This window comes from Azolla caroliniana, unplaced genomic scaffold, assembly GCF_043228905.1.
Source record: "Azolla caroliniana isolate FFs.n. ecotype wild unplaced genomic scaffold, voAzoCaro1.0.p SCAF_1, whole genome shotgun sequence".
Lineage (NCBI taxonomy): Eukaryota > Viridiplantae > Streptophyta > Polypodiopsida > Salviniales > Salviniaceae > Azolla > Azolla caroliniana.
The window spans coordinates 26,306,353-26,319,020 of record NW_028230436.1 but is presented as its reverse complement, the minus strand read 5'-3'; the positions used below and the strand labels follow the sequence as shown (position 1 = coordinate 26,319,020).

The 12,668-nt window shown below is 36.8% G+C and overlaps 1 protein-coding gene across 1 annotated transcript; it reads left to right on the top strand.

Annotated features, from left to right (window-relative positions):
- The first annotated feature begins 4,589 nt into the window (after nucleotides 1–4,589).
- LOC147869302 (superoxide dismutase [Fe], chloroplastic-like) lies at nucleotides 4,590–11,460 on the top strand. Its single transcript, XM_087328159.1, has 8 exons — nucleotides 4,590–4,715; nucleotides 4,822–4,893; nucleotides 5,482–5,670; nucleotides 9,868–10,039; nucleotides 10,498–10,592; nucleotides 10,726–10,752; nucleotides 10,907–10,930; nucleotides 11,020–11,460. The coding sequence occupies exons 1-8, from the start codon at nucleotides 4,638–4,640 to the stop codon at nucleotides 11,143–11,145; spliced, it is 783 nt and encodes a 260-aa protein (XP_087184285.1). The 5' UTR covers nucleotides 4,590–4,637; the 3' UTR covers nucleotides 11,146–11,460.
- The last annotated feature ends 1,208 nt before the right edge of the window (nucleotides 11,461–12,668 follow it).

The following is a 12,668-nucleotide window of genomic DNA, read 5'->3' as shown; positions in this document are numbered from 1 at the left end:
TAGAGTTCGTCTAGGAGAAGGTCCGAAACAGTGGATGCGGCTATGGATATGAAAGAAATATGTGCAGAGAAACAGCAACAGCAACAGTGTAAGAAGAAGAAGAAGATGAAGAAGATGAAGAAGAAGAAGAAGAAGAAGAAGAAGAAGGCAAGTCCAATACAGGTGGTGGCGATGGTGGTGATACGAATAAATTTGTGCAGAGATTCGCGCGGAAAAACGATAGAGGAGAAGGAAGAGGAAGAAAAGGCGCATAATTCGTATACCGTATGTATAGGTACATGTATTCGTATATTATGTATACGTATGGACACCTGTATACATACATATATACAGTACATACATATATATATATATATATATATATTCTCAAAATGCACGATAATATATATATTATGTTGAGTACCCTTAGACAAAGGGTAGTCTCGAACCCGCTCTAATGTTTACAACATCATATGGTGGTTTACTGTTGGGTTCTGGACCATGGTTGTCGTGGGGAACAAAAATGTCAAAAGGTCCTGCGAAATCAATTAGGACCTGGCAACATTTTTCATCGCGTCCGTGGGAAGAGCCAAAAATAAATATTAGGTAATATGCATGGAGGGCAAATAATGTATCATCAAATTCAAGAAGCTATGAGTAGAGTCACCATACCACCTAGTAGCTCTGACCATAGATGGGCTAGGGTTTTTTCAAGATTTGAGTACTCTTGTCTGTTAAGGGGTATTCAGAGGATAAGACCTACCAGCTTTTTGAGGTGGATGAAACAAATCAATTGTCTCAATCAGGGGGAAATGGCGACACGTTACCCTTACACTATTGAACACAAGATAAGGGTCATCGAATATGCCGATCGTAAATGGTATATTGATCCACTGATAGAGGCTATAAGGGCACATTGGAAGTTGTGGGTGTTAGCTAAAAAACCGGTGTTCATATTAGATTGGGACCCACTTGATTATCACTGGACAAATCCTTTTACTAATAACAAGTTTAATTTCTTACAATATTCAGTACAGTTGGGAAGACATGTGATTTCAGATAGAGGGGATGTGTTATCGTTTGCATTTCAGTATTGGAATAAGCAAGGTATTACTCCCCAATTCCTTGCAAATTTGTGGGTTAACCTATTGTCAAGAAAAAAACCACAAAAAATACTACATGTACAATGATTATTTGTATATCAAGCCTTGCTTGTTGGCACATGGTTGCAAAGGATGGGCGCATCTTCTAGTTGTGCTCAATGCCATTTACAAACTGAAACACAAAAACCTTGTTCATGGGAATGCATTGAGTCTCAACCAATATGGCAACGTCTCCTTAGAATCTTTGCTAACTAATTTTCCCTATTGGTTTTCACATGTGACACGGTGGTTTGGACATCACTTGTCCTTATGCTTTCTATTATGACCAAATCTATGGACCATGATTTTACACTAAATCTAGAAGTGTTCGTGCACTACCATTGCTATGACTACAATTTTCGGGAATAAGGAAGGAAATCCCACCAGTATGGGAGGTATTGAGTAGTACGGTTGTATATAACATTTGGAAGGCTCAGTGTTCTCTCGTTTTCCATTAAGTTAAAGCATCACCAACTGAATTGGTTACAAATATTTGGTTGGACATAATTCATACTTTGAAGGGTCAACGGGATGGTAATGTTGGAGATTCCAATGCTAAAACTGCTCAACATCATGAGTTTTTTATCGTGTGGACAACTACTCCGTTCATAACCTCCGAGAATGGCACTCCTTATTGGCACTTTCAACCTCCGAAATGGTTGTTTCCTCCGCCGATCACATAGAGTTTAAAATCTTGTAAGATGTTTACACTAATGAAAGGATATCTTCAATATAAATAAATAGATAAAATCTATAGCAATGGGCTCAGCTCTATATGTATGTATGTATGTCAAAATCTAGAGAAGGGCTCTGCTTTGAATGTGTGTATGTACATATGTATGTATTTCAAAATCTATAGGAAAGGGTTTAGTTCTATGTATGTGTGTGTATTGTATGCATGTATGTATGTGTGCAATGTTTGTGTATGACAAGTGTAACCCTTGACCCTAAACCCTAAACCCATCTCCTCCTCTAATTTGGCTCCCTAACCCTAAACTACAAATAGACCAAACATGAAGGCGGTCGATGTGTGCACAGAAGGAATCCATCCCAAAAGGCGAGCATCTATTTACACTTCTATATTCCATATCAATGTCATTGTTATGGAATCTCAAAAGCAACCGAGTGGCGTGCAAATTAGGAATCCCAAAAGCAAACCTTGAGTGTGCGGTATACTTTTAAGGTTATCATTGTTAAATAATCCCAACATGCACCAATGGATGGGTGCACGTGGTATGATTTTATGGTTTTGCAATTAAGGAATCCAAGAAGCCATACCTAAGCACACAATATGTTTGGAGTATCAAACTTTAAGGAAAATCATAGAAGGAACATGGGGCACACAACATATTATTTTAAGTATCACCGTTGAGGGATCTCAGAAACAATATTGAGCAAACACATCATATGTGTTAAGGAGTCCCAAAGTGAACATTTGGCACATAGTATATTCAAAGTGTCAAGGTTGAAGAATCTCAAAAGCAACATCAAGCACATGGTATGCATTTAATTTTAAGCATCTTGAATGTTGATCATTATGAATAATCTACTAATTTATTTCTCTCTCTCTTTGGTAATATTGATTAACTAATGAGCATGTAATTTTATGTGCTTCTAATTGAGATTAATGACAAATCACTATCACTTCGACCTTTTGAGTTTAGCAAATTAAGTTCGCAATCCTCCCAATTAGTACATGCTCCTTTCATTTTCTATAGCCAATTTACACTCTTATTTGCCCTATCAAGACTTGATTGTGGTGATTTGTAAAATAGAATAGCATAATCTCTAAATCTTGTTCATTGTTTATTGCTCACAATATAATTAATTGCTCAATCTCAAATGTCATGTGATTAGGAGCCTCAATTTTGGCCCAAGCATATATAGAAAATTTGTATTTTGTACGCCAATTGTATATGATTGTCTCAATGGTTTTTCCATCACCATTTCAATTTATATATTTACATTTAGAGAGAGTTAGTGATTGATGGTGTACAACAACACATGAACTTTGAAACTAGTTCTCCATTACCTAGTTGCCTATTCAACATGTCATAGTAACCTCATATTATAATTACGAAACAACCCGATATAGGTGCAAGAAGCGCAAGAAGCAATCACCCGACAGAATGTGGTATGACAATGGCGATGTTAAAGACAACATTGTGCATGATGCCACATGATATCTCAAAAATGTATGAATATTATTAATAATGTGCGAGAGTGTAACATGTGATGATTGGCTTACTTACAAATTTTGATATGATACAATGAATCTAATAATCAAATACCAACAAAACAATCAACACTTAACATGTACACAGTCAAGGGATTAGATAAAGATGGAACATTGATAATAGTATACTATATGGCACAATAATTTTATACTTCATAAGGATATAACATGATCAAGATGTAACTTCTGATGCTATTGCGATGTGGCGCATGCAAAGGGAGAAATCATGGAAAAGGCAAATTGTAGAAAAGTTTAAAATATTGGTCAAAGTGGTCACCGAAACAAAACAAAAAACAACAAGAATGCTTTACTCGAATGGTTGGTTACAATCACCACAAGAGAGGGCTTAAGGTTTGAGAAATTGGAGAACCAATGGATAAGTAATGACAAGGAAGTGTATCCCATGGTTGATGGGAGGGGAAAGTGGAGCAACAATGGGGAAGTGATGACAAGGAAGTGCACGAACAACATCAATATTTCCGTTCTGGTAGCTAGGTGCACCGAGGAAAGTGGAACTACAATAGATAACCAAGAGCAATGAAGTGTAGGGTTATATATATTTTCTCGTGGCTAGGCACCCATGCTAAGATAAGGACAATCGCATGTTCGAAAGGAGTAGGAGTGCATACCAGAAAAGAGGGGATTCTACTACATATCCCCTACTTTTTCTTATTCGATGAGAGAGCACCTACCTAGAAGCTATAAAAACAAGTGTGTGTGTGCGCGCGCATTGGTGGGTTATGATAGAAGCAAGTGACAAGAGACCCATGGCTTCATTTTGGGAGGTTTTCGACAAGGGAAGCGAAAATCATGGCAAGGTGGGAGTCATGCAAGGTAGCTATTCGCTCATAAACTTGTGTTCATTCAGGTGAAGGGTGTCGGCTCACCATGAAGATTGGCCACACATTAGACACCTTGTTCCAGGGTAATTTCTTAATGGAAAAATGCCGAGCTCATGTGTGCATGTGTGTGTGTGCGCGTGTATGGGCGTGTCGCAAGGTTGATTGTGACATAGAACTCAGGTGAGTTGTTCTCTCATGTTAGATAGTAGGAATCAGCTTAACCGGTTTGGGGGTTTCCAAACCTGAACCGAACCGGTACCTAAATTGGTTTGTCCAAGCCGATTAAGTCTTAAACGCCTTGGTAACCGGTTTAAGGCTATCTATGAACTGAGACAGATACACACGTGTGTGGGGGCTAAGCCAAAACCCTTCTGCTCCACGGGCAAAACCCTGCAAGCTCAACAGACAGCAGCAGCACAGCCACCTCTAGTTCTGACAATGGCTTTGCAGCACTCCCTTCTTCAATCTTTCTCCCTTCCATTTCAATTCCCTTCTTCTTCTTCTTCGTCATGTCAAGTAAGGATTCTCCGCTCTTGTCTCTCATCTCCTTATTCCTCTGGTAAGCTTAGCCAAATTGAACATGCTTTTCCTTTACTCCCTTTTTTCCTTTTCTTTTCTCCAGAAAAAGAAGTCATCCAGGATGCACAGAAGCATTGTAATGGAATTCTATCTCAAACCTTTGGCTTTCGACATGGTAATGCCACTTTTCTTTCTTCTCCGTCTCTCTCTCTCTCTGTGTTATGTTCAACCATAAATAGTAACAAGTGAAGCTATATCATAGGCATTATTATGAGGATCCTCTGTATTTCCTCAATTTCTAAGAAAATCTTATTTTCTTTGGTGCATATGAAAATTCTCTCCTGAAACTCTATGAACAGTTATTACTTTTGCCTTCGGAAATGCTTTCTGGAAGTTCTACGCAAATCAAGTATTTCTTTTATTGTATCAAAATGCAATGCTCATAAAAATAGTTTCTGATCAAGATATATTTCTTTGAGACATGGAAATGCTGTTCTTAAAGATCTATCGATAAATCTTTCTTTCGAGAAATACTTTCATGAAACTCTATCTCCAAAGATATTTCTTTTACATATGAAAATTCATTCTTGAACCTCCTTAGAGAATTCTCTTTTCAAATGTTTGTTGGAAGCTTTATCAACTGATCGTTTATTTTACTGGTGAATTGCTTTCTTTGAATCCCTGTCAAGGAATATTATTCTCTTTCGCACATATGGCATTTGTTTAGTTTGAAACTAAATATAAAATCCATCCTCTTTTGCAGGATGCCTTAGAGCCTCATATGAGCAAGAAGACTCTAGAATTCCATTGGGGGAAGCATCATAGAGCATATGTGGATAACCTGAACAAACAGATCGCAGGAACACATCTAGAAGGAAAGACACTGGATGAAGTAGTCAAGTATGGCTACAACAATGGAAATCCTACTGCATACTTCAACAATGCTGGCCAGGTATGATTGAATAGCATGCTAATAGTCGATTGTGCGACAAATGTGACAAATTTATTACGAACTGTAGTAAGATGCTGAAGAGGCTAGTGGCAGGAGGATTTGTAGTTGTTAGTGATGCTCAAAGTCTTCAAATACAAAAATGAGAGTGGGATTTGTAACAATGCATTTATGAAAGGGGATAAAATATGCTTAGTACCATAATGATTTAAGTAGTAGAGAGAAGAAAACAATGTAGTAAATGCTATAATAAAATAGTAGTAGATCCAGAAAGTGAGATGAAGTAAATGTTGGAATAAAGTGAATCTAGAGAGAGAAACGTGTAGAGAGAGAGTGTGTGTGTATAGAAGGGAGAGATTAGTTCAGGGGCTGTTACCCTCCTGCACCTTCTCTCAGATCCTCCATTGAGATGAGTAAGGAGCTGATCAATAGTGTCCCTAAGAAGTGGCTAGGTAAGGAGCGCCACATTTTCTCGAGTGGACAATAGTTCAATCTGATGATCTAAGTAGTGGCAAGCTCATGAAAAAAATGGAAGTGAAATTCAACACGTTTAGTCCTACCATGGGAAGACGAAATATGTGCTAATGCATGGGTACTTTGGCTATCTGCAAGAATTCGAATAGGATTGGCTTGTGGAATTCCAAGATGGTCAAAGATTTGTATTAGCCATAAGAGTGGATATGTATCCAAAGAGGCAAGCTATTCAGATTCATAGACGAAGTGGAAACCAAATGTTGTTTCTTGAACCTCCAAGAAATCAAACCCGAGCCAAGTAGAAAGCAATAGCTAGATGTAGATGTAGGCTGTCTTGTGTCTACATCTCCTGCCCAATCAACATCCTTATAATTAATTGACTTTATGCCTCATCTGAATGAAAGGCCATAGTCAGCTAGGCCTACTAAGTACCGAAGGAAATAAATGGCTGCTTGGCAATAAACTTGACATGGAGCATTTAAAAACTGAATAAGAACGCTAACATTGTTGGAAATATCAGGTCTTGTGTAGGTAAGATGAATAAGGGACCCAATCAGCCTTCTCTATGTTGTACTATCTTCAAAAAATGGGAGAATTTTCTTCTCGAGAAAGCTTGGATTGTGGATCCATGGGACAAGAAAGGGGCTTGCAATCAGTCATGCTTAGGTTCAAGAAGTTGTTGAAGATATCTGTGTTGGCCAGAAATATTCTGCCATATGATTGATAGACTTTCATGCCCAAGAAATAACGTTGAAGAATCTATCATTTCAAATGTCGTTTTCAAATCATTGAGTTTATTCCAAATGAATGTTAAGTCTGCATTGTTGAATGGCCACTTAATGAAAGAAGTTTATGTCGAAAAGCTTCCTGGTTTTGAGATTGCAGGCCAGCAAAATAAGACTTACAGACTGAAGAAAGCTGACAACTTGTTTCCCACTGCAATTGGAGTCTATTCTAAATGAATGTCAAGTTTGCCTCAATGGCGACCTAATGGAATAAGTTTATGTGGAGCAGCCTCCTGGATTTGAGATTTCAGGCTAGCAAGGTAAGGTTTACAGGCTGAAGAAATCCTTATATGCATAAATGCATTATATAGTAAGGTTATTGGGATTAATGAACTCTTGTGAGCAGTGTAGATGAGATGGCTTCTTGTTGATGAAGATCAACATCTGAAAAATGTGAATCATAAAGGGTTTATCGTAGTCATTTGGAAGATGAATTTGAAGGATAGGTTCATGAATAGTAGGAGATGAGGGTTTAATAGGGGAAGTTGGCTTAGAGGACGAGCTTTCAATAGTTAAAATAGGAGGGAGGATATAGGTGGGACAGATAAGTAGAGGAAGGAGCTGGAATCTCCATGAAAAATTGGAGAATAATTCTTGAGTTGTGAAGAGTGTGACTCTAAAAAATGAACATCTCTGAAAATGACAAGGAATTTAGTTTGAGGATCCCATGGTTGTAAGTTAGAATATCTGCTATAGCCAAGAAATTTGCATTTATTTCTCTTGGGCTCAAACATAGTTTATGTAGCATCTGAAAGATGAACATGTGCATCAGATCCAAACCTACTAAGGTGAGAAACTGAGGGTTTGTGAGCTGTAAACGCCTCTTCAGAAGTCATTTCAATGACCAACTTAGGTCAAGGGTTGATGATAAATACAGCTATGTGCACAGCTTCAACCCCAAAAGATGAGAGGAAGATTAGATTGAGACATATTTTAGCCAATTCTTGGAGTTTCCTATTCGTCCTTTCAGCCAGCCCATTTTGTTGTCGAGAATTGGGATAGAAAATTGATGAGCAATACTTCGTTTGGATCAAAAGGCATGTGAAATAAACTCACTACCGTCGCTAGATCAGCTTCATTACCTCTTTTGGGTCAAGATTAGGAGTAATATTATGAAAATACATCAGCTGCTCGTGCCTAAGGCCTCGTTACAATCAGATGAGGCTGTCTTGTACTATTCTTTTTGGGTTTCATAAGTCATGTTTCTGGTTTCTAGGGACGTTAAAATATATCGTCTTTCCCATATACCACACTCTTGGCAGAGTGCACAGCCATTCAACATATGATGATGGCGACCCTGTGTCACTTTGACTGAGGCTTGCTTGAGCTTCAAAAGCACAGTGAATCAACCCTAAATAACCTGTGTTCACTCATATCTGTAAGTACTATTTATCTCACAGATTGGTTTTGGCCTACATTAGACAATTAGTATATTATTCTTCCTCTGATGATTGGTTCTCGTTTTCTAACATCTAGTCTGCAGTCTGCTAAGAGCTTGTCTTATAGCACCTTTTGCAGTAGTACAACCCAGAAAATCAGAAATACGAAATGCATATAATCATAATTATTTCACAAATCCAGAAACAAGAGCCTCTCCCTCTCTCCTTTTTTGTCAAAGTAGAGTTTATATTAAAATAACAAGACAATACAAAAATCCTTGCTGTCCCTACTACAATAATGCTGAATATCCACAGAGTCACTTCTCTATGGCTGTTTGGTTGATGGTTTGCACTGTAGCATCTCAGTTATAAAATTGAGAAAACTTGAGTTTGATCCTTGTCATGGGCTTGGGCCTTGGCGCTGTTCCTTGGGTTGCAATTGGTCTCCCGTGGACATTAAGAAGACATTTTGTTTTTTCTCATAATGTTAGGAGTAAAATTCTTGTTAATTCTATGAATCTTTTACTCTCAATCATAAACAACCAAAAGTATCCACTTACCTTGAAATGTAGGCATTTCACAAACACTCTCCCCTTACTCTAGCCTGATTTGACTCCAATAATGTAAGGCTATATGCATGGATAGCCAAAATGTAGTATCTGTGATACACTTCACTATACATTAATGGAGCATTTTGGCCTGTCTATTGTCTATTTGACTCCATAAATGTAAATGGATTTCATTAGGCAAATGTAAGCCCGATGTTACAGATTTTTTCCTTGATGAATTATCATGGTAATTTAGGAAGCTTTTAAGTCTGAACCAATGCGGTAAATTTGTTCACTAAGGGCCCAGGGGTTGTCAAAAGAAAATCTTGAAGGATCGTACATTGTAAGGGGGTTTATTAGGAATGATTTTGATAGTGCTATGTGTGGCTTGGTCTTGACTCTTTATTAAGGGCATTTCATAAATGGAGCTTAATGGGCTAGTCTAAATCAATTTACTTCATTAATGTTAATTGATTCAAGGGAAATTTTCACACATACTTCTTGGATATGGGGGTAAATTCAGTTATGCACTTTGTGATTTTCTTAGTATAGATAGTTTTATCCCTGGTCAACCATAGAAAAACTTAGGAATACTTAATGATGAGCATTTTTTTATCAAGGAAAGTACCGGGGATATAATCGACGCTACCACAGACACAAGTGGTATTTATGATCTTTTCTCTTGATTTAATTAGCCCAAAGAAAAATCATAGATTATTTATTTAACTTTACTACATGAATATTTACCAGATGGCACGAAAGTCAAACAAAAGTTTTTAACTATTGCACATAACTACTGTGAGGCCACAGCATGATGCATAGCAAGTTCTATTTGTTTCTTAGAATCTGTGCCTTTACTTAAGCTAGTGTGAAGCACTTATGTGCCTGTACTAAAATAATGTGTTAGACATATACATACATATATGCACGTATGCATGTATTCATATATACATGTATACATCCAAACAAGCATAGAACCTTATCATGAGATACTTTGATATGTTTCCTTGGTAGGCATGGAATCATGAATTCTTTTGGCAATCCATTAAGCCAAATGGTGGAAAGAAACCAGAGGGAGAACTACTTAAGTTGATCGAAAGAGATTTTGGATCATTTGAAGCATTTTCTGAAGAGTTCAAACAGGCAGCTGCAACGCAGTTTGGTTCTGGTTGGGCATGGCTTTCAGGCAAGTGATTTATTAATTTGTGAAAATATAGACACATGTAATTTATGGGATTTAATTGTCTAGTGGGGTTTGGGATTTTTAGGGAAAAACAGCAGACTACATTAAGTTCCAAAATTACCAGAATCTGCCTCTATAGTACAAGATTGATTTCTACAGGGGGTGGTATATTCTGGTAATGCTAGAAAACTAATGGGGGGCTATCATGTAAATATCCAAAAACGTTAGGGATATTCTACTACAAATATCGAAGAAGTTCAATGTTATTTGGTGTTTAATCTTCAGATCCATTTAACAATTCTGTTTCCTGAATAGTACATTTTAATAATTTGCAGCAAAGGATTCCGATCCACTTGTTAATACTAAGTTTGCTAAATTAGTTAATTAGAAGACTCCAAATGCGTTTAGTTCTCTAATTTAACAATCCTGTTGCCTTAATAGTACATTTTATTATTTTGCAGCGAAGGCTACAGATCCACTTGATGATACTAAGTTTGCTAAACTTGTTGTTGAGAAGACTCCAAATGCGTTTAGTCCTCTTATTCCGGGCCATATCGTAATCACTTGACATTAATTCTGACATTTTAATTCTGCTATAAACTCTATATCTTCTTGTTAAATGATTGATTAGTGTGGCTTAATTTTTATTTAATTTTCCACATCTCTTGTTGTGTGATCTTTTGCAACAGCCACTTCTTACCATCGATGTATGGGAGGTAAGGATATGATTATTTGGTTTTTGAACATCCTTATCCATAAAAACCCTAATCCTAAAACTCTAAACCCTAAAAATACTAATCCTGAAACCCTCAATCTATAAGCCTGTAAATCCTTGAAACTCTATTAACTAGTTTTATTTTTCTCTCGCAGCATGCATACTACCTTGATTATCAGGTAAAAACATTTTTTATTATCTCAAGTAATAACGGTATATCTTCATTGCTTAATGCAAAGCTTTTAACCAAGCTAAGACTATATTACAGAATCGTCGACCTGATTATATCTCAACGTTTTTTAATGAGCTTATATCATGGGAGACGGTAGCAGCACGGCTTGAGCGAGCAAAAGTATTTTTGAATTTCTATGACCCAGTTATCCCTCCATCATAAGCAATGTTTCAGTTGAGATTAGCATTGAAAAAACAGACGGCGTATCAAACAAGTGATCGACTAAAGCTAGTCTCTTGGTAAATCCCATTGACCTGAAAATGATAAAGTTATAGATAGGATTCAGTATCTTGTATGGTGAAAAACATGATAAAACTTAGTTGCTGATCACACAATCTGTTGTATTATATGAACCGTCAATCATTACTATCCCGGCCTTATGAAATATTTCAATGGTTGGAACTTTTTGCAAGGTCTTCCTATGAACATTTGTGCTTCTTCCATTTTTGAGGTCAAAGATTGATGGCTTAGCTTAAATCAGGGGGAATAGTGTCTTATTGCCAATAACAAGATTATTCCTTACAAGTGAGAACAAAAATGTTGCTTGGTGTTGGATTGACAGATTTTGGCTGAATAAAAAAAAGAGGGAAGGGTGATACAAATAAGTAAAGATTTGGGTGCATGCTCAATAGGCTATAGCAACTAGGTACCAAGACGAGAGGTTATGAAAAAGATATGTAGAGATGGCAATTCATAACATTGATATTCAAATGTGTAAATGTTCTCCTTTTTATGCAGTCATTGAGTTTACCCACTTATTCAGCTTAATTAACAGTAATCCAACTTGGAGATGCATTCTTAATTGGATTATACATTAAAGCCAATAACCATGAGTTAAATATGTGTAAGTTTAAGGAGACATTGCATTGATAGGGATGAGAGTTAGGGGGAGGGGGATATCAATAGCTACAATCAAGACTAGACAATGACAATTGGGTCATATTAAGGATGGGCAGTGTGAGCCCACTATGAGAAGGAAAAGGGTTAGGTGAGATTTGTGTGTGTGTGCAATTTTGTCTATGCTATTGTGTGGTTTGTCTATGATATTATGTTGTGAATTGTCCAATAAAAAAATATGCAAGGCAATGGTGTCTTTAGGATTATCATCTTATTAGAATGTTGTGTAATGAGTGTCTTATTATTCAACTTTATTAAGGTTAAGTTGGTTCCATGATTGTAGTGATGTTTATGATGGTATGCCTATCACATCTATAAACAATGTTGTGATTGGAGAAAATGGGAATAACATTGAATAAATGCCTTCTTTAAAATTGTGGAGAATTCAATTCAATTCTATGGTTATGGCCATGTTCATGCTTGTATGAATTGATCAGACGAATGACTGAAACTCAATGAACACTCACTCTTCCAATTTAAAATCACAATTCTCCTAGAGTTTTCCAATTTAAAACAAGTGGGTAGGAGAATTTCTTGTTTTGTAGACCTCTATTTTGCTGTTCGAAATGCTCTTAATAACATATCAAAGACAACATTCCATGTAGAATGATGTTGAAACAATACATTGCACGATAAAAGCACAATGCAAAAATGTCTCTAGTTTTAAAAATACAACAAGACTTGAGATTTCGATAAAATATGGCTTATGTACCCTCAAATTTGTGGGTTATATAGAAACATGGTTGTCTTCGCAACATTGATATCATGGATTCAAGTCTCATGTAGAA

Excerpts from the sequence above, each read along its gene's own strand:
- LOC147869302 (XM_087328159.1), top strand. The coding sequence starts at position 4,638 with ATGGCTTTGCAGCACTCCCTTCTTCAATCTTTCTCCCTTCCATTTCAA. Across the intron at positions 10,040-10,497 it reads TGGTTGGGCATGGCTTTCAG|CGAAGGCTACAGATCCACTT; the intron begins GCAAGTGATTTA and ends ATTATTTTGCAG. Across the intron at positions 10,593-10,725 it reads CTCTTATTCCGGGCCATATC|CCACTTCTTACCATCGATGT; the intron begins GTAATCACTTGA and ends CTTTTGCAACAG.